Source organism: Penicillium cosmopolitanum (assembly GCF_028827165.1).
Source record: "Penicillium cosmopolitanum strain IBT 29677 chromosome Unknown utg000003l:1.0-3747932.0:1.0-3751027.0, whole genome shotgun sequence".
Lineage (NCBI taxonomy): Eukaryota > Fungi > Ascomycota > Eurotiomycetes > Eurotiales > Aspergillaceae > Penicillium > Penicillium cosmopolitanum.
The window spans coordinates 2,823,105-2,847,602 of NW_026622673.1; the positions used below are offsets into that span (position 1 = coordinate 2,823,105).

The following is a 24,498-nucleotide window of genomic DNA, read 5'->3' on the forward strand; positions in this document are numbered from 1 at the left end:
TAAATTATATAGAAAATATAATAGAAGTTATAAAATAAAAATTATAAACTAAAAGACTTGAAGATTAGAACTTCTATATCTCTTTTAATAAAGAATCTCTACTTTAAGACTAAAGAAAAGAAATTATCTCTCTAATAAATTAGATCTTTTTATATCCTTATAAAGATTAGTATACAGATATATTATATTATATTATCTAAGAAGTACTTAAGATTATATAATATTTTCTCTATCTCTCTTCTTACGCTATAGAATAGCTAAAATAAAGATAATTTATAGATACTAATACCTAAACTTAAGTATAAAGAGAAATAGAAAGTTAAAGAGATTTAAGATAAAAGAATCTTTAATAAAATTTTATACTATTATATTAAATAGACTAGCTAACTATTAGAATATAACTAATAGAAATCTATAGATTATTTAAAGAATATATAAGGTATAATAAATTTATTTAGAAGAAAAAAAAATAAAGAAAACTATATTATAAAGATAATAAAACCTCTAGAATACTACTAGAAAATACTATTAATTTAATAATAAATTATCTTATATACTATACTAATTATAAAAAGAAAGATAATAAAGAAAATATCTATAGGTCTAAGATTAATACTAGATAAGGCTATTTAAACCTTAGAAAGAGGAGAGATAAACCTAGAAGCTTACTAAGGTAAACTATATATATCTGTTAGAGCTTAAATATTAGTAGTAATTTAAACTATAGCTAGAGTTAAAGTAGCTTCTCTACTTCTCTATCTAGAGTAATATCTTATAGATAACTAGCTATAACCCTCTAGAAGAAAGATTAAATACTGTCTCTACTAAAGGCTAAAATCTATATTACTAATCTATAAGTATAGAAGATTATTAGAATAGTAAGAGGATAGAGCAGAAGATAAATTAGCTTTAGTATTTAGCTTTTTCTGTTATCTATTAACAAACTTAATATAACTTAATAAGGTCTAGTTTATATTTTTAGTATAAAAATAGAGCTTATACTTAGAGAGATAAATAGAGATTATTATATAGTAGAAAACTAGAAGATAATATAACCCTAATATAGCTATAGCTATACTTATAATACTCTAGATAGAAATAACAGCCCTAGGAACAGAAGTAGTAGTACTACTAGCTTTAACCTTATATATAGTTAAAGATAAGTCAGAGCTAGTATAAATTACTATAGATTCTATAAGGTATCTAAGCAGAGTTAGTATTAAATCAGACTTAAATTAAATCAGAAGAGATATAAATAAGACTTACTGTTATCCTTATATAGAGCACAGAAAACAGAATTAGTATAATTCTAGTTATACTAAATTTTAGAAACCTTATCCTTAGAAGAATAAAGGGCTGTCTCTACTATATACTTTATATAAGTAGTAAAGAAAGGATATATAAAGAGAGTATAAAGATAATAAGAGTTATTACTAGGTCTATTATCTCCTAGCGGCCTATTATTACTATTATCTCTATTACCTCTGTTATCTCTATTATCTCTATTATCTCTATTATCTCTATTATCTCTATTATCTCTATTATCTCTATTATCTCTATTATCTCTATTATCTCTATTATCTCTATTATCTCTATTATCTCTATTATCTCTATTATCTCTATTATCTCTATTATCTCTAATAGAAGCAGAAGCAGTATAATCCTTACTTTTTATATAATCTCTATCTTAATAAGCAGTATCCTTAGTACCTCTAGAAGGATCTATAACTATAATTAGAGTACCTATAGTACTAGTAGCAGTAGCAGTAGCTAATATAGCAAAAAGATAATAAATTAAGGATAAGAAAGAATAGATTACAGAAAATAAAGATAAGGGAAAAGTAAGGATTAAAAGAGCTACAGAAGAAAGCTTTTATTATAGAGGTAATAAAGAGAGTATATTACTTTATTTATATCTATATATAAATATACCTAAATTAGGATAAGCCTAGAAGCCTTTAACTAAGGTAATACTACTAAGTTTAGATTATTTAATCTAATTCTTATCTTTATTAATAGCCAGGCTGGTTATTACTCAGAGAAAAGGATAAATTATTATAGGATTCTGAGTATATAATACCTCAGATACTTAACGCTAATCTGAAGCTAAATTCTCTTTAAGTTATCTATATATTAAGGCCTATCTAAACCCTAGTATATTTAAGATCCTATAAGTATTTAGGATTCTTAATCTCTTTAAGAATCAGTCTGTATATTAACTATCTAATCTAATCTCTACTATCTAATATCCTTGTCTAGTTATAGGTCTCTAGCCTAATAACTTAGTAACTATTATAAGTTTAGATATAAGAGTACTATAAATATAACTAAAACTAAACTAGGTAGACTTATTTATACTACTTAAGCTATTATTAGAATAAAAGAACTAATACCTTAGGGTCTGATAATTAATAGAGAAAAGATCTATACTATTAATAGTATACTTAGACATCGCCATAACCCATTTTGGGTTGAACATGCCGACCCAAAACCCAACCCACTGGGTTTTGGGTTATAGTAGCTAGAACCCAACCCAACCCAAAACCCAGTGGGTTATAAATGGGTAACCCATTTCGACCCATTTGGACCCATTTTGGCATAATTTTTACATAATTTTTCATAATTTTTATGTTGTGTATTCAAATACTAATATTATATCTTTTTATATCTTTTTTTCTAGAAGGATTTAGATCTTAATATTTTATATATAGCTTTATATAATACTAATTATTTTATATTTAAAATATAGGATCTAAATATTAAGTATTAAAAAAGTTATTAAAAAAGTAAGACTTTTCGTAAAGATATATATATAATCTAGTAGGGTATACCACTATCTTTACTATAGAACTCTGTAATTTAATTTATTTTTTAATATACTTTTTTTAACCCTTATAACCTGTAATATATATATATTCAATATGAAATAATAATAATATTAAATAAAAAACCAAAAGTACCTATATATAAGGCCTAAAAACAGCTCTGATACATACAGTATTTGAAGGCTTGGCATATTTGTCCTGTTTACACCAAAATGGGGACCCACTGGGTCCCCATGTGGGTTTTGGGTTAAGGGCCTCAACCCAAAACCCATCACTGGGTTATAGAATTGGACCCAAAACCCATTTTGGGCTGGGTTGGGTTGGGTTGGGTCATGGTTGACATGGGTTCTGGCGATGTCTAAGTATACTTAATACCCTAAAGGCCTTAAGCCTAGAAGATAAATATAAACTAGCTCTAAATTATTATAGTAAACTATTTAAGATCTATAAGATAGTTAGAGAAGGTATCTATAGGTTATTTAACTACATTAGTTCTAAGTAGACATCGCCAGAACCCATGTCAACCATAACCCAACCCAACCCAACCCAGCCCAAAATGGGTTTTGGGTCTAATTCTATAACCTATTGATGGGTTTTAGGTTGAGACCCTTAACCTAAAACCCACATGGGGACCCAGTGGGTCCCTATTTTGGTGTAAACAGGATAAATATGCTAAGCTTTTAAATACAGTCTGTATAAGGTCTGTTTTTAGGCCTTATATATAGATACTTTTGGTTTTTTATTTAATAATATTATTATTCTATATTGAATATATATATATTACAGGTTAAAAGGGTTAAAAAAAGTATATTAAAAAATAAAATAAATTACAGAGTTCTATAGTAAAGATAGTGGTATACCCTACTAGATTATATATATATCTTTACAAAAAGTCTTACTTTTTTAATAACTTTTTTAATACTTAATATTTAGATTTAAAATTTTGAATATAAAATAATTAATATTATATAAAGCTATATATAAAATATTAAGATCTAAATCCTTCTAGAAAAAAAGATATAAAAAGATATAATATTAGTATTTGAATACACTACATAAAAATTATGTAAAAATTATGCCAAAATGGGTCCAAATAGGTCTAAATGGGTTACCTATTTATAACCCACTGGGTTTTGGGTTGGGTTAGGTTCTAGCTACTATAACCCAAAACCTAGTGGGTTGGGTTTTGGATCGGCATGTTCAACCCAAAATGGGTTATGGCGATGTCTAGTTCTAAGGAACTTTAGAAAGGATACTATAAGGACTAAACTAAGTTTTAACTATACTAGGAATATATTATTAAGCTATTATAGCAGAAGAAAAAGAATATAAGAATAATTAAAGAATACTGTTAGTATACTATATAAAGATAGGATAGCAGTAACTAAGATAGTTAAAATACTACAGAGTTCTTCTAATAGGTAAATAACTATATATTTTCGAAAAAGATTAGTAAGCTACTAAATGCTAAGTTAACCTATAGCAATATTAAACTATCTATTAATAACTATATTATTAAGTATTATATCTTTATAAAAGAGAGCAGAGACCTTAGGTTAAAATATATAGAACTAAGCAACCTAACCTGTATATTTAATTAGCTAATTCTGTTACTAATTATATAGAATCTCCTAGACTGTATAGGTCTGTAACTAGACTAAGATAGGATTATATATCTAAAAGGTTCTGAATATATATATATATATATAAGAAGAAGATAAAAAGCTCTTAATATAAGATAGCTTAACAAAAATTAGTTAAGCATAATAAAGAAGACTTAACAAATCTAGTTAAGGATCTGCTTAATAAAAATAGTTAAGCTTAATAAACTTAGCAAGGTTTATTAAAGTCCTTAACTATTGTTAAACAAGGCCTATATTCTAAGCTTCTGGAGTTCTGCCACAGGCCTATCTAGGCCTAGTCTATTTGGCTATACTGCCTATTAATAATATTCTGCCAGAGGCTTAATTAGGCCTAGTCTGGCCTAGCTTACCGCTTAGCCAGAGCAATATAAAAAGGGCCTCTACCCCCGGCAAACCTATCTTCTACAATATCTTCTTTTGATCTCTTTAATCTGACCTTTCGATTACTAAGCCTAAGGGTATACCTCTAATACTATTTCCTCTTTTGGCAATCACTGAAGCTATTCAAACATCCCCTAATGCTTGTTGTAGGACTTCACTGTCTTATAAAGGTAAAGAAGTTAATATTCTCTAAATTAAGCTATAAGCTAAAACCCTTTCTTCTTCTCCTAAGAAGAGTACTACCCTACTAGAAACCGATATTATATCTATATCTAAAGATTATAATATAGAAGAAGAAGATAGTATTTCTAGTAAGGAACTACCTATAGAGAACTAAATAGACCTAGATTAAAGCTTAGATATTTAGGATAGCCTTTCTAATCTAGAAATATCTCTACTAGCTTCTTTACTAGCTTCCCTATTATCCTTAGCTAAACTAGTTACAGATAAAAGTAATAATAAGGTTATTCTGCCTACTTTAGAATATATAAAATATAGATATTTACTATAATAATTAATATTAGATAGGGTACTTAAGGATAAGATCTTCTCTAAGTAAAAGGAGAGTTTAATAGCTCTCTAGGCTCTAGAAAGGTAACTTACTTAATCTAGAGGTATTAATACTAAGAATCTCTGTACTAAATATACTAAGACCTTAGTAGACACTCTATAAATATTAAGTATATCTAAGAACTATTAGTAATTAGTTACTTATATACTGCTATTATACTAGTATATTAGTAAATAGGACTAATTTATAAAGGATTACCCTAAATAGTTTTATTTCTAGCAGAAAAATAATCTTAGCTTCTATTAATTTTAACTAGAATAATATCCTCTACTTATTATAGACTCTATAGCTTATACTGAATAGCTATCTATAGAAACCTTACTTAATAGGATCTATATAGATACTTCTCTAGATATTTACTCTGCAGAGGATATATATAATAACAGCAGTATAATACTAACAGACCTTTTCTTATAGCTTAGTAAAGACCTTAATAGTAAATATTCTGATAGCTTATAGCCCTTAATCTATTAGAAATTTAGAATATACTACTACTACCTCAGCCCTATAACTAAGAAACTTAGCTAGCTTAGGGGGATATAGTATTCTAATATTTAATAGCTAATCTACCAAGACCTATTCTACTATATATCCTATATCTTCTTTTAACGTAACTATATATAGTAGTGGTGTGCCGTCCCCCTCTCCGCCTTCCGCGTAGAGGGTGGACCACAGCTACACACAAATAACAGTCAAATACAAAAAAATTGTAATTCTATCTATTTTGCAGGCTTACCGGCCACAAATATACCTTAAAATACTGAAAACCACGAATCCCGTATAATTAAGGCCTGCAAAGCCGCTTATTCTGTTAAAAAGCCAAATTTATTGTGTATTACACATGATTTTGATGTCTCCTATACGGTACTCTATGGCCGTATTAAAAAGGGTAGAATATTGCTTTCTAACCGTAAGCCTAATAATATAGCGCTTATAAAGGCTTAGGAGTAAGTATTAGAGGGCTAGATTAACTATATATAGGCTATTCTTATACTACTTACTCTTGCAATAGTAGAAGTATATATAAATACTCTAATTACCTACGCTTTAAAGCCTTAATTACTAGTTAGCAAAATATAGGTATATTGCTTTATACGACGGTTATTACCTAAGAGAAAACTTACCCCAGTATCTAAAAAAGCTAAGGATAATAAGCGTATTGCTGCTGAGGATACTAGAGCTCTTAAGCTATAGTATAACAACCTTATAAGAGTTACTAAAAACCTTCTATTATACTTAGTATATAACTTTGATAAATATAGCTTTTAACCTAGCAAGGGGTTACTTTCTAAGAGAATTAGTTCAACGAAAGTTATTAATTACTAGAGGGTACTATTACTGGTATATCTCCTAATAGCTAGATTAATGACGATCTAGTAATTCAATAGTTATATTATTTTTATAAAAAGACCTCTATATCTAATCAGTTATAAGAGGGTAAAAAGTAATTACTATTATTTAATAGCTATAGTTCTTATTAAACAGCTAAATTTATACAACAATACCTTGATTATAATATTATACTATTTAGGTTTTTAGCTTATTTAATACATATTTATTAACTACTAGATAGAAAGCCTTTTCTAGCCCTTAAACAGTATTTTAAAAAGGAGAATAATCTATTATCCTTTTAGGGATATTATCCTGCAGATAAATCAGAATTTCTACATATTATTACTAATATCCGCTGTAATACTTAGAGAAGCCCTCGAATCATTAAAGATAACTTCAAGGAGTGTAGTATATCTCTAATAGATAGTAGTATAATTATTAAGGCCCTAGAGAAGTAAATACCTAAGATAAATAACCTTAAGATACCTACATACGCTATATATAGGGAAAATACGCTACTACCAGAGTTCCTCTCTTCCTCTACTATTGAAGCATCACCTCCTAAAAGCATAGAAAACGTTAAAAAAATTTCGCAAAATATACTAATATCCCAGGGATTCAACTAAAGCACTAGCATAATCTGAACTGAATATTTTATTATACTAAGATTAACGCTAAGAGTATTATTATTGCTACTAAAACTGTGACTAAAATAGCTATTATACATACGCTATTACAACGCAAAAAAAGCAAGCGGTAGGTTAAGCTATTATTACAGGATAGTATACTCAGTGTTAAGGACGCTAATTACAGTATTGCTGTAAATAGGGTGAAAAGAGAGAAGACTGCCAAAACGAAATTTCGCAATGCCTACAAAAAGCAGTATAGTAGATCGCTACCTGCTTCTCCTCTGCAGGTAAATTTGCCTATAAGTAATGCAGAATTGTTAAATTTACCAGATAGTGCCCTTTTTACTACAGATCCTACGCTATTGTGTTGATAAATAGATAGAATTATAATTTTTTTGTATTTGACTGTTATTTGTGTGTGGCTGTGGTCCACCCTCTACACAGAAGGCGGAGAGGGGGACGGTACGCCACTACTAGTACTTAATTTCCTATCCCTACTATACTAAGAGTACCTAACCTAGAGAGAATCCTGTATTTTAGTATTTAGATATTAATATCTATAACTATCTTAATACTAGTAGAGAAGGAAACTTACTGTAGGGATCTATCTCTCTTACTAAAGAAGATAAGAGAAATTATACAGAGCTACTAAAGGGTATATATAAGATAGGGTACCTAAAGTCCTAGTAGACTAATATTCAGAAGTAGGGTAATATTCCAGGCAGTTTTATAGCCGGTATTAGAAGATCTATATAGATACCTACAGATAAAGAGAAGTATAGGATCTAATAGACGAAATAAATCTATAATATTAGTAACATTTGTCTTTCTCTTTCCTTACTTCTCTATAGTTTAACCGGTCCTGCTACAATAGTACACTATACCTACCTGCCCTGGTATACTACTATCTAGGATAACTATAAGATATTAGACTGTACAGAAGCTAATACCTAGTTATAAGATATTAGACTATACAGAAGCTAATTCCTAGTAAGAGCTGGCTAATATATATTATATAATAATACTGATATTAAAGATACTCTCTGGTTATCCTTCCTTATTAGACATCGCCCAGAACCCATTTCACAACCCATTTCTTGGCATGCCAAGGAATTTATAACCCATTCAAAACCCATTTTGTATAAAAATTACATAAAATTAGCATAAATTAGCCTAATTAGGAAAGTCTTGGCATTTTTATGCAAAAAACAGGTCAAAATGGGTTCAAATGGGTTCTTGGCATGGGTTTTGGGTTGAAGGTTCCAACCCAAAATGGGTTATGGCGATGTCTATTCCTTATGATATAGTACTATTTCTTTTCCTTTTACTGTAGGGGTATAATTCTGGACTATCTACTATAAAATCCTAAACTACCTATTTAGACAGTAACGATAGTACAAATATTACCCTATAATATCTAAGATCTAGTTAAAGATATAACTAAGATCTAGTTAAAGGCCTAATAACCCTAAAAAACACCGGATCTTCGGTAAACTAGATAACCGACCGGATCTTCGGTATACTAGATAACCGGCCGGATCTTCGGTATACTAGGTAGCCGGCCGGATAGCTAGATATCCGGTATAATAATTAATATCTTATTATCTAGATATTCTAAGATTAAATAGGGCCTTCTCCCCCTGATAATTATAAGACTGCAAAGGTCTTACTAGGCTTAGGGGAATATAGATAAAGGAGGAATTATTATAGATAGTTGATTACTAAGTAATCAATAAGATTAAGGACTTAGTTGCTTGATTATAGAGGATTCTGATTGATGTGTATTATTATTTCTAAAGGAAAGAAGGCCCTATTTAACCTTAGAATAGTTATACCGGATAGCTAGTATTCCAGCTATCCGGCCGGTTATCTAGCTATCTGGCCGGTTATCTAGTATACCGAATATCCGGTCAGATACTAAGTATACCGAAGATCTGGCCGGCTACCTAGTATACCGAAGATCCGGTGTTTTTTAGGGTTACTAAGCCTTTTAACTAAATCTTAGTTATATCTTTAACTAGATCTTAGTTATATCTGTATAATATTCATATCCCCCCTTAATCTATATATATATATATATATAAGGATTAGCTTTAAATATTAGTTATTATTTTTAGTATATAGCTTTCAAATATATTTTTGATTATATTTTTAGTATATAGCTTTCAAATATATTTTTGATTATATTTTTAGTAAGTATATCAGCAATATTATCTTTTGAGGGTATCGGTACTAGCTTTATTTAGTTATTTTATATAGCGTTCCTAGTAAAATAATATATTATATTAATATACTTTAATCTCTTATAGAATTCAGGATTTTCAGCTAATTTTTTAGCTCCTTCGTTGTCTATTAATATTATTAGTATAGTATTAGTATAACCTAAATTTAGATACTCATTTATATATATAAGTATATTATTCAGATATATTGCTTCTTTTATAGCTTCTTTTAATACTATATATTCAGCTTCGCAGCTTAATAAAGCTACTGTTTTTTAAAGCTAACTATTCTAGGATATAGGATTAGTTAGGCCTAGATCACTACCTAGGCTAAATATATAGCCAGTAGTAGATCTTCTATTATTAATATTATTTGCCTAGTCACTGTCACAATAACCTTTAATATATAGGTTATTACCTAAGCAGTTATATATTAGACCTTTATTATTATATTTTAGTATATAACACCATATATAGTGTATAGCCTTAAAATATTCTTTACTAGGATTTAACATAAACCTAGCACAATATAATACAGGAAAGGCTATATCAGGTCTTATTTTTAGGGCTAAATATAGCAGAGAGCCTATTTCTTTTTGATATTCTTTTATATCAGTATTACTAGCAGTAGTAGTATTTTTTATTAATTTTATTCCTGGTTCTCCAGGTATATCTTTTAGTTTATATATATTATTGTTATATATGTTAAATTTAGATAATAATTTATTAATATATTTTGTTTGATATATATATAGCTTTTTAGCCTTATAATCAATATATATATTATTACCTAAAAATATAGTAATTTGACCTATTTTATCTAATTCAATAGATTTATTTATATTGTTTTTTAAGGCTTTTATATAGGATAGGTCTTTATGCAATACTAGTATATCATCAATGTAATATATTAGTATATAATTATCCTTTTTATTTATATATATTCCTTTATTATATAGAAATACCTCAAAATCTAGTAATTCCAGTACTAATTTTAGGTATTGATACTATAGTCTAGGGGATTATTTTAACCCGTATAATACTTTATTAAGTTTTGCACATTTATTATTATATTTAGGATTATTATATAATCCTATTGGTAATATAGTATATATATCAGCATCTATATTAGCATAGCAGAAAGCGTTTTTAACGTCATATTGCCATATATATAGGCCTTTATTAACAGCTATTAGTAATAGCATATACTATAATTCTGTTCGGCATATTGTTGAAAAGGTTTCTAGGAAATCTATTCCTAATCTTTAATTAAAACCTTGTATAACCCATCTAGCTTTATATCTAATAGTATTATCACTATTAGTAATATAACTAGTATTATTAGCTGTTCTGTTTATAGTAGGTTTCATCTTAAAAACCTATCGGCCATTTATAGGGGTTATATTATTAGGTATATCAACAATATCCCAGGTCTTTTAGCTAACTAGGGCATTATTTTCAGCTATATAGGCCTTTTGCTAATATAGGCTATCAGGGCCTTCTAGGGCCTGTTTTAGTATATTAGGCTCCTTTATAGTAGTTGTAGTTAAAACAAAGTTTAATACACTACTATATATAGGCCTATATATAGCTTCTACTGCTGTATCAGACAGAGTATAGAGTATATTATTATTGTTATTATTATAGTATATATTATTTTTTATTGGTATTTGAACCTTAATTTTATGAGAGGGATCCTCTGCTATTTTTATATATTCTGTTGCTCTTGTATTCATCTTATATATTAAAGGTTTAGGGTTTAGGGTTTTCAGGGTAACCCTTTTATTATTGTTTAGATATATATTAGTTATATTATCCTTAATACTATTAAAATTATAGTATTGATTTTCTAGGATTATAATATCTCTTAATATTATTATAGTCCTTTTATTAGGTATATAAAGCTTATAGTGGCCATAATCAGTATAGCCTACTAATATAGCTTTTTCCTGCCTAGGTTCTAGCTTAGTTATTTGCTTATTAATAGTATAATAAGCAGTAGAACCCTATATTTTTAATTAATTATATATATCGATAGAGGGTTTTGTTTTATTATATAACTTATAGGGTATTTTAAACCCTAGAGCACTATATAGTATTCTATTATATAAATAGGTAGCTGCTAATAAGGCTTTACCCTATAGGTATTTAGGACAATTACTATTAGCCAGCATTGCCCTTATCTTATTTAATAAGGTAAGATTTATACACTCTATTAGGCCATTAGGCTCCTTTATATAAGCAGGACTAGTATTATGTATAATACCATATTTATTTGTTATATTTTTAATTAGTTTATTAATATATTCTTTACTATTATCAGTAAATAGTTGTTTTATATTTATACTAATTTGATTTTTTATTAAGGCTTTTATCCTTTTTAAAGCTGTTATTACTTAGTTTTTATTTTTTAATAATATAGTAAATAGATAGCGGGTTTGCTTATCTAGAAACGTTATATAATATATATAGTTATTATATGTTTTTAGTGTTATAGGACTACCTATATCACTATATAGTCTTTCTCCTCTTCTATAGAGTATAGTATTATTAGACCTTTTATTTATATATCTTTTTGCCTTAGATCTTAGGTATATATCACAGTTTTTAGCTATTTTATATAAGTATTTATCTGATATTTTTATATTTATAATATTACTTAGTATATATTTAAGAGCTTTAGGACCAATATAGCCTAATCTTCTATACCAGTTATTTATCTCTATATCTTTATTTTCTAGATATAGTAGCTTATTTTGATATTTTATATTATGTATCTTATTAGGATATAGTATATTAGTATTGGTTTTATATAGGGTATCTTTATATCCTTTTATTGTTGGTTTTTTATTATTATATATATATACACTATTTTCTTTAAAAATAGATATACCTTTTAGTCTATTAGTACTTAGTATATTAATACCTAATTCAGGTATATATAGCACATTATGCATTATATATATATAGTTTAGATTAGTCTGTATAATAACAGTTCCTTTATATTTTATTGGTATTTTTAGTACTTTTCCCCAGTTTACTGATTTATTTACTGCTTATTTATAACAAAAATAATTTAAATTTATAATAACAGAGACAGTAGCAGCAGTATCAATAACAAAATTACAAATAGGTCTAATCTAATAGGGCAGTTTGCCTAGATAACCTTTATTATTTATAAGTATATTTTTGTTATTTTTAGTATTAGGGGTATTATTAACACTTACATCATTATCAAGATCTAATAGAAGATTATCAATCTCCATATCGATATCCTAAATAGGTATAGTGTTAAAATTATCTGAATCAGACAGAATAGTATTAACAACAGCAACTTAATCGTTATTTTGTAGGTTTTTGTTTTTATTATTTTTATTGTTTTTGTTGTTTATATTGTTTGTAGTGTTTGTATCGTTTATATTAATTAATTTCCACCAATCTGGACGCTTATTAGGGTATAGGAAATAACAATCATTAACATTATAATTAGTTTTATAACAATTTTTGCAGAATTTGCCTTTATAAGGCTGTTTTTTCTATGGTTTTTTGGTGATTTTGTTTGTATTGTTTTTATTAAAAGAAGGAATTATTAATACTATTAATAGTATTATCTTCTTTACTACGTAATTTATCAATAAGTGATTTTATCAGTAAATCAATAGTATATACCTTAGGATCATTACGCAGAGATTACGTAATATTTTATATAAATCCTGAATAATCTTCGTCTAGACTATTCAAAATCTAGGCAATAACTACCTAATTAGGCAGTATAATCTCTTTAGATTTTAGGTCACTAATAAGCAGTTTTACCTTATTAAGGTATTACTCTATAGTGTCAAAATCTCCCAGAGTAGTATTAAAAAATTCTTTTAATACTAGGAATTCAGTAGTAAAACCCTTAGGATTAAATAATTCCTTTAGGGTATTCCAGGCCTGAATAGCACTAGTTTCATCCTTTATATATAATAAAGGATTATCGTCACACAATAGCTTAATAATAGCTAGTACCTTCCTGTTTTTTACAGGAGTTATAGTGGTTTTATCAGATATTGTTCCATTTAGGTCTAGGGTATCGAACCCTAAATCCTCTTTGACCAATAGAGCGTAGGCCCTAATTAACCATATAGTATAATTTTCGATACCTGAGAGCTTAGGCACCTTAATTTTTTAAAGATTTGCCATAGTATATAATATATATATATATATATATATATAGATATATATATATATCAATAGGTTTTGTATATTTTTTTTTGAGGTTTGTTAAGATTTCGGCCGAAATACAGGGGTATCTCAGATTTAATATTTTTAGACTTCAAAAGTTCCCAAATAGGAGATAAATAAAAAAGAGGGCAAAAAGTATATATAAAAAGGTGGTATAGCCAGATATAGATAATCCGGGCTCATAACCTATAAGACTGCAAAGGTCTTACTAGGCTTAGGGAATATAGATAAAGGAGGAATTATTATAGATAGTTGATTACTGAGTAATCAATAAGATTAAGGACTTAGTTGCTTGATTATAGAGGATTCTGATTAATGTATATTATTATTTCTAAAGGAAAGAAGGCCCTATTTAACCTTAGAATAGTTATACCGGATAGCTAGTATTCCAGCTATCCGGCCGGTTATCTAGCTATCCGGCCGGTTATCTAGTATACCGAATATCCGGTCGGATACTAAGTATACCGAAGATCTGGCCGGCTACCTAGTATACCGAAGATCCGGTGTTTTTTAGGGTTACTAAGCCTTTTAACTAAATCTTAGTTATATCTTTAACTAGATCTTAGTTATATGTTTAACTAGATCCTAGTTATATCTTTAACTGGATCTTAGTTATATCTGTATAATATTCATAATAATAATATACACACATATAACAATCAGAATCCTCAATAATCAAGCAACTAAGTCCTTAATCTTATTGATTACTCAGTAATCAACTATCTATAATAATTCCTTCTCTATCTATCTTCCCCTAAGCCTAGTAAGACCTTATTAGTCTTATAGATAGGATAGCCCTTCTGTATATACAGAATTAGATAAGCTTTTTAGAAAAGATCTAAAGGCGGTAAAGAACTTAATTAACAACTAGAGAACAGAGATCTGGTATAAATACCTATACTGCTTTAAGATAATAAAGTATCTTAAGAAACAGAAGTTTAGAAAGAATTCTTTCTTTAATTAAATTAATAAAGGGATACATATTAACTTATCTAAATATAGACTACTGCTAGAAGGGTCTATAACCACTATAGCTAAGAACTTAATACTATCTAGTATTTAGTAAACTACTCTAGAAGTAGAGGTAGGCTTATCCTATAGGGGCTAGGTACCTATTAATTAGCAATAGGGTCTAGAGAGCTTAACAGAGAAGCATTCAGAGTATAGTTATCCTATCTTACTAGTTTTATTTTAGTATTTTTATTTTATTTTATTTTATAATTAACTAAGGGACAGTTAATTTTTCAGGGAGAGTAGTATATAATAGGGATTTCTGCTCTTAATATTGGTACCCTAGGGTTATATAACAGAAACCTTAGCAATAAGGCCCCTACTTTATTTCAGAAGAATAAGTAGCGTTTGTTCTAGATTATTAATTTAATATATAGGTTCTCCTGTATAAAAATATTCTACTAAGGTTACTAAGATTATAGTATCGGTATACTACTTATAGAAGGTTCAGTTATTTATTCTATTGTTTATTCTGTTAATTCTTAATAGGGTTATACCTATTATCTCCTTACCCTCTATAAGTATAGTAGTATTGTCTCTTCGTAATCAACCTGTCTGCTAACGCAGACAGCCTATAAGCATTCCTATCTTATATTATCTAGAATAAGATACTATATATATAATACTATCTTAGAGATTCTTCTGGCCTGGAGTAGTAAAGAATATATACTATTTATAGAAGGACTATAGTCTAATAAGATACAAAGTATAGTTTACTAAAACTACTCCTAATTCTATAATAAATCTAGGCTAAATTATCTATAGATTTTATTATAGAGCTACCCCTAGTAAAGAAGGATAGCTCTATAAACATACTAATTATTACTAATTAACTTATAAAGAGTATAATATTAATTAGTATAAAGAGGTTATATTATAAGATATAGCAGATATATTTCTAATATACTTCTATATATATTATAGTTTACTAAGGATAATTATTAGTAACTAGAGGTTATAGTTTATAAGTAGATTCTAATAAACAATATATATAAAGCTAGTAATTTAGTACTAATTATCTACTATCTTCTACCTATAATCTAATAGAGTAATAGAATAAGTAAATTAAGAAGTAGAAAGGATTATAAGGATCTTTACTATCTATATATAGAATAACTAGAAGAGGCTATTACTAATAATTATAGTAGCTATTAATAATTAGAATCCCTTATTAATAAGACTATTCTCTTTCTTCTTTACTTATAGATATTATATTATCCCTCTTAGTATAGATAATAATAATATAATATAAACAGATAAGGTAACTCTACTTACTACTACAGATAAATTATTTATAAAATGAATATAAGAAGCTACTGACTAGGTATGATCTATAATTATAGTTATCTAAGAGATATAATAAGAGTAAGTAAACTAATCTTAATATACTGCCCTGACTTACTATTAGGCATTGCCAGAACCTATTTCACAACCTATTTCTTAGCATGCCAAGGAATTTATAACCTATTCAAAACCTATTTTGTATAAATATTATATTTTATCTTTCTTATTAGAAAGATAAAAATAAGAAAAATAATAATTAAAAAAATTATAAGAAAAAGCTTTATCTTAAAAGATATTAAAAAGATTATATTACTTGATTTATATTTATATCTAAATATACCAAAAATAAAATAGGCTAAAAGTTCTTAATTAAGATAATACTACTAAATTTAGATTATTTATTCTAATAGTAGTCTTTGTAATAGCTAAGTTAACTATCTCTAGAAAAAAAAGGATAAATTATCATAGAATTTAAGTATATAGTACTCTAGACTTCTAAGGTTAATTTGAGATAAATTTCTTTTAAAATATCTGTATATTAAGGCCTATCTAACCCCTAGTATATTTAAGATCCTATAAATATTCAAAATTCTTAATCTCTTTAAGAATTAGTCTGTATATTAACTATCTAATCTGATCTCTACTGTCAAATATCCTTATCTAGTTATAGGTCTCTAGCCTAATAACTTAGTAACTATTATAGTCTTATACTAATTATATAACCTAAATGATGACTAGCGGCCTATCTAGATTATAAAATAGGGTAGGGCCTTTTTTGGTAAATATGGTAATAAGCTATTAGTGGTGGAACGTATATATGTATCTCAGGAGAGTATATATATATATATATCAGTTACCCCACATCAGTGCTATATAACTAATGATATAATGTAAGTCCAGGGGTCCTAGGGCATCCTATAAGATGTAGCATCCTTCCCCTCAAGTGCTTAGGTAGAAGCAATATTTGGACCCAGAACATTCTACTCTTCCATATATCCTTGGTCCCGAGGTCTAATCCCCGACCTTCTACATATTAAGTTTTTCACCCAAAGAACAGCCCTATTGAGAACGACTCTTCTACTTGATTCATCTATCATTCCAGGCCTGTCTTAACAAAAGGCAATTTATTTTCATAACCCTCGCGCCTGTGGTTTCCCCGTTGGCTTTCATTATGGCATCAATAGCAGAACGTGCTCAGGAGATTTGGCCTGATCTTCCCAAAACTCCCATTACGCTGGGCGATTCCACTCGGGAGCTTTACAACCGGGCTATCAATGAACCAACATCCCTGACTGATGAAGAACGAAGAATTATCACCCGCCGCTCGACAGGCCCTGAAGAAGACCAGCTATGTCGAGATGCCTGCGGAATGACGTTCTCGGAATTGGCCAGAAAATGTATCGACCAGAAAGACAATGTTCAATACCAGGAAGCGGAAATACTCTTGACAGGACCCGCTCCTTTGCAGACTGCACATGGACTAAACTTCTCAGCACGCCTAGGTGAGGTCGACCGCGAACTATGGAGAAATGCATATAACGCTGCTTGGAGTGAAGATATGAAAACTGCCCGAGCATTGGCTCGGAAATTACGAAACCAGTCAAAGCCGATTACTCTGCAGCAAGAAAATCCTACAATTCTGACGATTGGAGGAACATTGCATACGCGATGAAAATGCCATGGCAAGAATACGTGATCAGTGACCCCGCAAATACAGTATTTGGATTTGTTTTCTTTGTCCCGAATGCCATCGGAAGCGAATGGCCACTATTCAAAGAGCAGATCGAAACCGCTACTCGCCATGGCTTGAACTGTTATCTCCCACCAACTAGAAAAGAAGATCTCCCCAAATTCACCCTTCATTGGATAGAGGACGATGCCGCAGATACGGAGAGCACTTTCGTCTCTAAAAGAGGGAACGGATAACTTCCAAAAGGTCTGCGCACGGACTGCTTTCTATATGTTGACGAAGAGTCACTGCGGTCGCATAGCCTGGAAAGACCATTCATTTGGCAAGGGGAACCAGAAAACGCTATTAGTAAAGAGTTAAGACCTCTTAAGGTAGATATCAAGCACATTGTGCCGTTGCTTTTCGCCCGCCTCGCACAAAGAGATCTGCCGGAAGAGCAGAGACGCAAACCCTACCGAAAACCATCTGATTTTGCAACGCTTCATCAGATCGCTCAGTACAAGGATCCTACAAACCAAAGGATAGATGGAATCTGGCCTGCACCCGCTAGAATTATGTGATTATTCAAAACGATTGTACATTTGTCTCCAATGACAAGGTTCAAGTCATTCGTCAGATAACATTATTTCCCAATGCAAACGTAGTAGTTCGGCCACAATCCACTGCAGTCGTTGCCCACAGCAGGGTTATAAGCGTAAAACTGATCCAGTGTTATGCCATTGCTAGTCGCTATATCATAGCACCCATCACCCGACTTGACTAGGTAAAAGTCCTTACATACAGAGGTGATAGAGAGATAGGAGTGAAACAGAAACAAAGAATAAAGAGGATGATGGTCTTTATGCCAGGTGATCGAAGAGGAGATTATATAACAGTAAATTAGGGTGCTAAACCCAAAGGGTTATAGTAATTCATTGGTCCGTCGTTTACATGAATAACATTGAGGGAATACCTCAAGGTTAAACAAGTAGGCATTGGCAATACAAGAGCAAGTTAACATAACTGACAAGCTTTAGAGGGAGTCTAGCACGAAAGATACACATTGCAAAAAACATTCACACGTGCGAGCCAGCATGGAGATCAATGTGCAGACGTTTGGCCAGTCCCAGACTCCATCTCTCCGAATCGGACAGTACAATATTGGTTCTCAACAGAGTAAACACGCAATAAAACTGCAAATTTGCCGCCCTTCAGAAGCGAATTTACCTCGCTTGGATGATTGAGATGGAATATCATTATGACAATCAACATAAGCCCGGCGTCGAAAAAATAGAGATAGAACTCATTAGTCATAAGCTCCTCAGTTGGGCCCTGGATATATTCTATAACGTGATAGATGCAACGAATTAAGACAATGCCACCTGCAGACAACACGGTGTATACGTGCTTCTTCCATGGCATGCTGGTAGACTGGGCTGTGGGACACTTGCGTAGGCGGACTGAGAAGGCAACCACACTGACAAGGAAAAAGCCAAAGAATAATATCTGCAAACCGAGGCCTATCTCGACAATGGCTTTACCAAGATTGGCACTACTTGCGCTTTGCTTTGCAAGAATAGATCCGCCTAATTATGGTGCAATTAGCTATGTAGCTGTCACAAAGGATCGAGGGTTTCAATACCAACGGCTTGGAATATGAATGAGAGCACATCTCCTCCGACAAAAATCTTTGTGAGATGCTTTTTCTTAATGATTGAATGCGCCTCTCCATCGACGAGTAATATAATGCGCGCAAGCTCCATATAGATCGAGGCGGCGAACAAGGCAGGTGCAAGAAGTATACCCATTGACTGAACAACAAAAACGGGGAATGACCAATCCGGTGTTTGACGAGAGTTAATTGTTCGGGCTGCGAATCCAAAAATTTCGACTAAAATAAATGTAAGCCAACTCTGTTCGTAGAGCTCTCGGGTTTTGAAAGGGGCAGTATCCAGTAAACTGGCAGTGTCAGATCGGATGGATTAACTCACATACACCCCCAATGATAAAGGGTATAAAGTATCGTGTCTTGGTTCGAACTGATTGATAGACATGAAAAAGAGTGGTGACAACAAACAGGAGTGTAAAAATGGCCGCGGCCGGGACGGATGGGTCATAGTGATAATACTGTTTTTGTGCCATACTGACACTGGGAAGAGAAAAGAGCTTGTAAAGGATATGGAGAAAATGTGTTGAAGAAATAATACTCTCAAAACATCTCTGGAGCCGGTATTTATAAGATAAGATGATGGATTATTCACTATATGCCCCTTTGGACACTCAGCGTATTCAGTATGTTCGCGTACTCATGCTTCAGCATCCTCGTTCACTAGACCCTTCCTGGAGTAGTGCGCGTACACCTTTCCTTTCTAGGAATAGAATGTTCCACTTCTTCCGTAGTTGTGGCAGATCGACCTTTCAGGGGAGCCCACCCATACCGCCTACGCGATATGGGTGGGCCACGGCCATGTGTAAATAACGGCCATGTGTAAACTTTTTCACAAATCTACTATTTTACGATATTTACCCTCTACCACGATGCCTAAATCCTCTAAAACTGATGAATCTCGCGTTTCCGAGGCCTGCAAAGCGGCCAATGCCCTCAAAAAGCCGAATATATCGCGCATTGCACGCGATTTCGGCGTTCCCTATCAAACCCTCTATCGACGCATCCGTAAGGGTAGAACGTTGATTTCAGGTCGAAAACCTACCAATATAGCCCTGACAGATAAACAGGAACAGGCCTTAGTAGGCTGGGTTCTGTTTATAGAGAGCGTAAATATACCTATTGCGCCTGCTATCTTGTAAGATGCAGCAAATACTATCTTTTTGCGTGCACAAAAGGATACAAAACCACTAAGCAAAATATAGGTATATCGCTTTATAAAACGTCATAAGAACCTTAAACCTATATCCCAAAAGCTAAAGGATGATAAGCATATCTCTGCTGAAGATGCTGGAGCTCTTGAGCAGTGGTATAACAGCCTAGCAAGGGTTACTAGGAACGTTCCTCCGCGCTTAGTATATAACTTTGATGAAATTAGCTTTCAACCTAGGAGGGGAAAGGCACAAACCATCATTAGTAGTACAGAGCGGCGTTCTAATATTGCTGAGACAGAGCATTCTGAGACTATAACAGCACTTAAATGTATTGCCGCTGATGGCTGGTCAATGGCTCCATTTTACATCTTTAAGGGCTAGGTTCCTTAGGAAGATTAGTATTATAGCAGTAAGGGTCTTCCAGAGGATACTATTACTGCTGTATCAACAAATAGCTAGATTAATGATAATCTAGCCCTTCAATGGCTTTATTACTTCTATAAAGTAACTGCGAATCGCTATAAAAAAGGCAAAAAGCAGATACTTCTATTTGATAGCTATAGATCTCATAAGACACATAAATTCATACAAACTACCCTTGATTATAACATTATACCCTTCTGCTTTTATGCTCATTCAACATATATTTGTCAACCGCTAGATAGAAAGCCATTTTTAGCACTGAAGCAGTATTTTAAGAAACAAAATAACTTGTATACCTTCTGGTCTGGTAAGGTTGCAAAGAAATCTGAATTTTTGCGTATCATCTCTAAGGTTCGGGCTACTGCATAGAAAAGCCCTCGCATTATTCATGATTCATTTAAAGATTATGGAATATTACCTACAAATAGTAATACAATAGTTAAGGACCTTGCGAACTAATTACCTAAGGTAGATAATCTAAATATAAGCAATTACGCTCTATATGGTGATACAACACCGCCACCTGGTATCGCTTCGTCTTCATCTGTACACAGTTCACCTCCTCCAACAATCAAAAGACAACAATTAAATCATGCAAAATACATAATACCTACTGCTACACCAAAGCAGCAACGCAATTTAGACCGGGTGTTACAACATACTCAGATTATGGCTGAGAGTGCTGATACCCTACGCGATACAATTACAAAGATAACAGCCGCACGCACGCCATTACAACGCAAATATAGCAAGCGACAGGTTAAACCTCTATCTCAAACTAGTATACTATCCATAAAGGACGCCAATCGCAGTATTGCTGAAAAGAAGGCCAAAAGAGAGAAGACCGCTGCTACAAAGCTCCGCAATCAATATAAGAAGAAATGGGGCCATTCGCCGCCACCGGAGCCTACATTGCCAGATTTATCTTCAAATGACGTGGAATTGGCAAATATACCGGATAGCGAGCTTTTTTGTATAGTTTCAAAGCCATTGCGTTGATAGATAGTGTGAATAGTTGCAAAATTTACACATGGCCGTTATTTACACATGGCCGTGGCCCACCCATATCGCGTAGGCGGTATGGGTGGGCTCCCCTGAAAGGTCGATCCGCCACAACTACTCTTGGCAGTCTGGCTAGTAATAGACTCCACTGGATTGTAGTCTAAGCCACACCGCCAAGACAATCCCTTCAATAATAGAAGGAGGCAGACACTCAATCTTAAATTTTCTGATCCCCAGACCAGTGAGAGGAGCAAAGTAAACTGCTAGTGCAATGGTCTATCTCGAAAAATTTTAATTCCTAATCATATCATATCCACTCGTTGAGAGCTAAAATGTCGAGCGGTGGGCGAAGAGCACATAAGAAGTCCCGCCATGGATGTGGCCAATGCAAGAAGAGAAGAATAAAGGTATGGGTGCTAGCAATGTGTTTTCTGTGCCTGGCATGCATAGACTCCGATTGACGATCCAGTAATGATTGACAGGAGTGCTACTGGTTATATTTTAGTGCGACGAGCGACCACCCCGTTGCAGCAATTGCAACAAGCGGCGAGTTGAATGTGATTATGAGCTACTAGGATACCCACTGGCCGTACCTGCAGCAAGCAAACTGTTCGTTACCTAATTGGCTAAATAAGACAACATCTCTGGCTAATGAACTGAGCACAGGCAGCGGGATAAACAAGTATCGTTGGATGGAAACTGCAGCAAGGATAATGGATCCTTAATCGTCTCGCCGTCTCTGTCGGATATGACTCTCAATCTCCGACACCTGGAACTGATGCATCACTATGTCACAAAGACCTCACTCACTCTCATCAATGTCGATGAAGATGGGGGTATGTGGCAGGAGGGCGTTCCCAACATGGCCATCTCTAACGACTTTCTGATGCATTCTATTCTGGCTTTATCTGCGCTTCACATCGTCCATCTCCGTGGCTTGGATGAATACGGTTGAAAGTATCTAGCTACCGCTCGATCTCATCATGCTCAAGCTTTTAGCTGCTTACACTCTGGAATAACAGAAATCACTCGGTCCAACTGTACGGCGGCTGTTGCATTTTCTGCCCTGCTTTTGATATTTTCTTGTGGTCTGGCACAGATTTCTCACGCGTTGCATCACTGTGATAATATTGATAGCCTCTTGACTGTCTTGGTTGCCTTTCGCAGTCACTCCAGGCTTTTTAATCCAGTGCAGCAGTGGATTGGCGGGAAACTCACAGGCGACTTCAATGCGCGTGGGGGTGATGTTCGCGTGGATCTCTACGAGGAATCCATTATAGAACCATTCCGCATGCTTGATCTGACCAACAAAGCCTCCGCTGACAACGAAGAAGATAAGGCCATATATCATCAAGCCATCCTGAGCCTCCAGGAATCTGCCCAGAGTGTGTCTGTATACCCCAGACTCCTGTGGCCTATTACGGTCTCCCCAGAGTTCATCGCTCTACTGCAAAAGAAACTGCAAAAGAAACGTCCAATGGCCTTGGTCATCTTGGCTTACGGGTGCGTGCTTGCCAAGTACGCACCCCTACCGCTGGTTTATGCACAACTGGGCTGCAAACGTTACGAATTCTATCGCGAAGCTGATCGATCCGGAGTGGATGTCAGCGCTAAGATGGCCGCTCGATGAGGTTGGCCTCATCTAAAAGAATGGCACCCCTGGCGACGAGTCCACTTTATCGAGAAAAATAACTAGTCACTAAAATCCAAGGAATCATACTTATTCCTTGACTTCCATAAGATGTAGCTAAGTACTAATTTTATTGTATTGACCTAGCCCCTTTATTATAATACTATCTTGCGAAAGAGTTTCGACTGGTTAAATGCTTATGGGAATTACACCTGCTGTCCACTATACTGCCCTGCGGGTGATTACCCTGGAGTATTGTGATAGTTGTGCCTATAATTTTAGGACGGGGCAGCAACACTTAATCAATGTTCATCCCTTTCTCGGGGGAATACATATGCCCTCAAGTGTTGAGAATCCCATACAACTCTCTCTTGTATCATAACTATTGCCATGGTTTCCTCCTATTTCTCCTCGGCTTTATTACATGTTCAATACTACACGATACTCGTTTGTCCCAAGCTCTCATATTAAATCTTCTTTCTATGTACTGTAGCTTGTCGGGAAACCTTTTAAAATAATATTGCACCATGCAAAATAAATTTGCTGAAAACACTTTTTATGACAGACGGAAATGCAAAATAATAATCCAAAACCTCGAACACAACGATGCACGCATAACATTGACACGCAAATCATCAGGGCTCTGCTATGCGCATGCCAAAGCCTCCTTATAAGTCTGCCCATCAATGTTCGTAAGAGCAGAGTAGTATCGGCCCCATTCTCACGTAAAACCCTAATTGCGTTAACCTCACATATGCAAAGGCGTCTCCCGAAGGCACAGATTTTAGGCGTTTATTGGCACGCCCTTGTCTAGCTGAATGAAAATGCC

General features: G+C 32.5%; 5 protein-coding genes across 5 annotated transcripts; 4 read left to right on the top strand and 1 right to left on the bottom strand.

Annotated features, from left to right (window-relative positions):
* Positions 1-17,296: 17,296 nt before the first annotated feature.
* N7509_001085 (uncharacterized protein) lies at positions 17,297-17,797 on the top strand (the record flags this gene model as incomplete). Its single annotated transcript, XM_056625722.1, has 1 exon — positions 17,297-17,797. The coding sequence occupies one exon, from the start codon at positions 17,297-17,299 to the stop codon at positions 17,795-17,797; it is 501 nt and encodes a 166-aa protein (XP_056494304.1).
* A 2-nt stretch (positions 17,798-17,799) lies between these two features.
* On the top strand, positions 17,800-18,051 carry N7509_001086 (uncharacterized protein; the record flags this gene model as incomplete). The annotated part of the gene is made up of 1 exon (XM_056625723.1): positions 17,800-18,051. The coding sequence occupies one exon, from the start codon at positions 17,800-17,802 to the stop codon at positions 18,049-18,051; it is 252 nt and encodes an 83-aa protein (XP_056494305.1).
* Positions 18,052-18,437: 386 nt separating this feature from the next.
* N7509_001087 (uncharacterized protein) lies at positions 18,438-20,014 on the bottom strand (the record flags this gene model as incomplete). Its single annotated transcript, XM_056625724.1, has 4 exons — positions 18,438-18,702; positions 18,909-19,380; positions 19,437-19,685; positions 19,786-20,014. Coding segments are annotated over 4 exons (1,215 nt in total), but the record flags the coding sequence as incomplete, so codon positions are not given.
* A 318-nt stretch (positions 20,015-20,332) lies between these two features.
* Positions 20,333-21,406, top strand: N7509_001088 (transcriptional regulator family: Centromere protein B DNA-binding region; the record flags this gene model as incomplete). Its single annotated transcript, XM_056625725.1, has 2 exons — positions 20,333-20,598; positions 21,178-21,406. The coding sequence occupies 2 exons, from the start codon at positions 20,333-20,335 to the stop codon at positions 21,404-21,406; spliced, it is 495 nt and encodes a 164-aa protein (XP_056494307.1).
* A 965-nt stretch (positions 21,407-22,371) lies between these two features.
* N7509_001089 (Zn(II)2Cys6 transcription factor) lies at positions 22,372-23,669 on the top strand (the record flags this gene model as incomplete). Its single annotated transcript, XM_056625726.1, is given in 4 exon segments — positions 22,372-22,446; positions 22,545-22,648; positions 22,706-22,989; positions 23,005-23,669. 4 exon segments carry the CDS (start codon positions 22,372-22,374, stop codon positions 23,667-23,669), a joined length of 1,128 nt encoding a protein of 375 aa, XP_056494308.1.
* Positions 23,670-24,498: the final 829 nt, after the last annotated feature.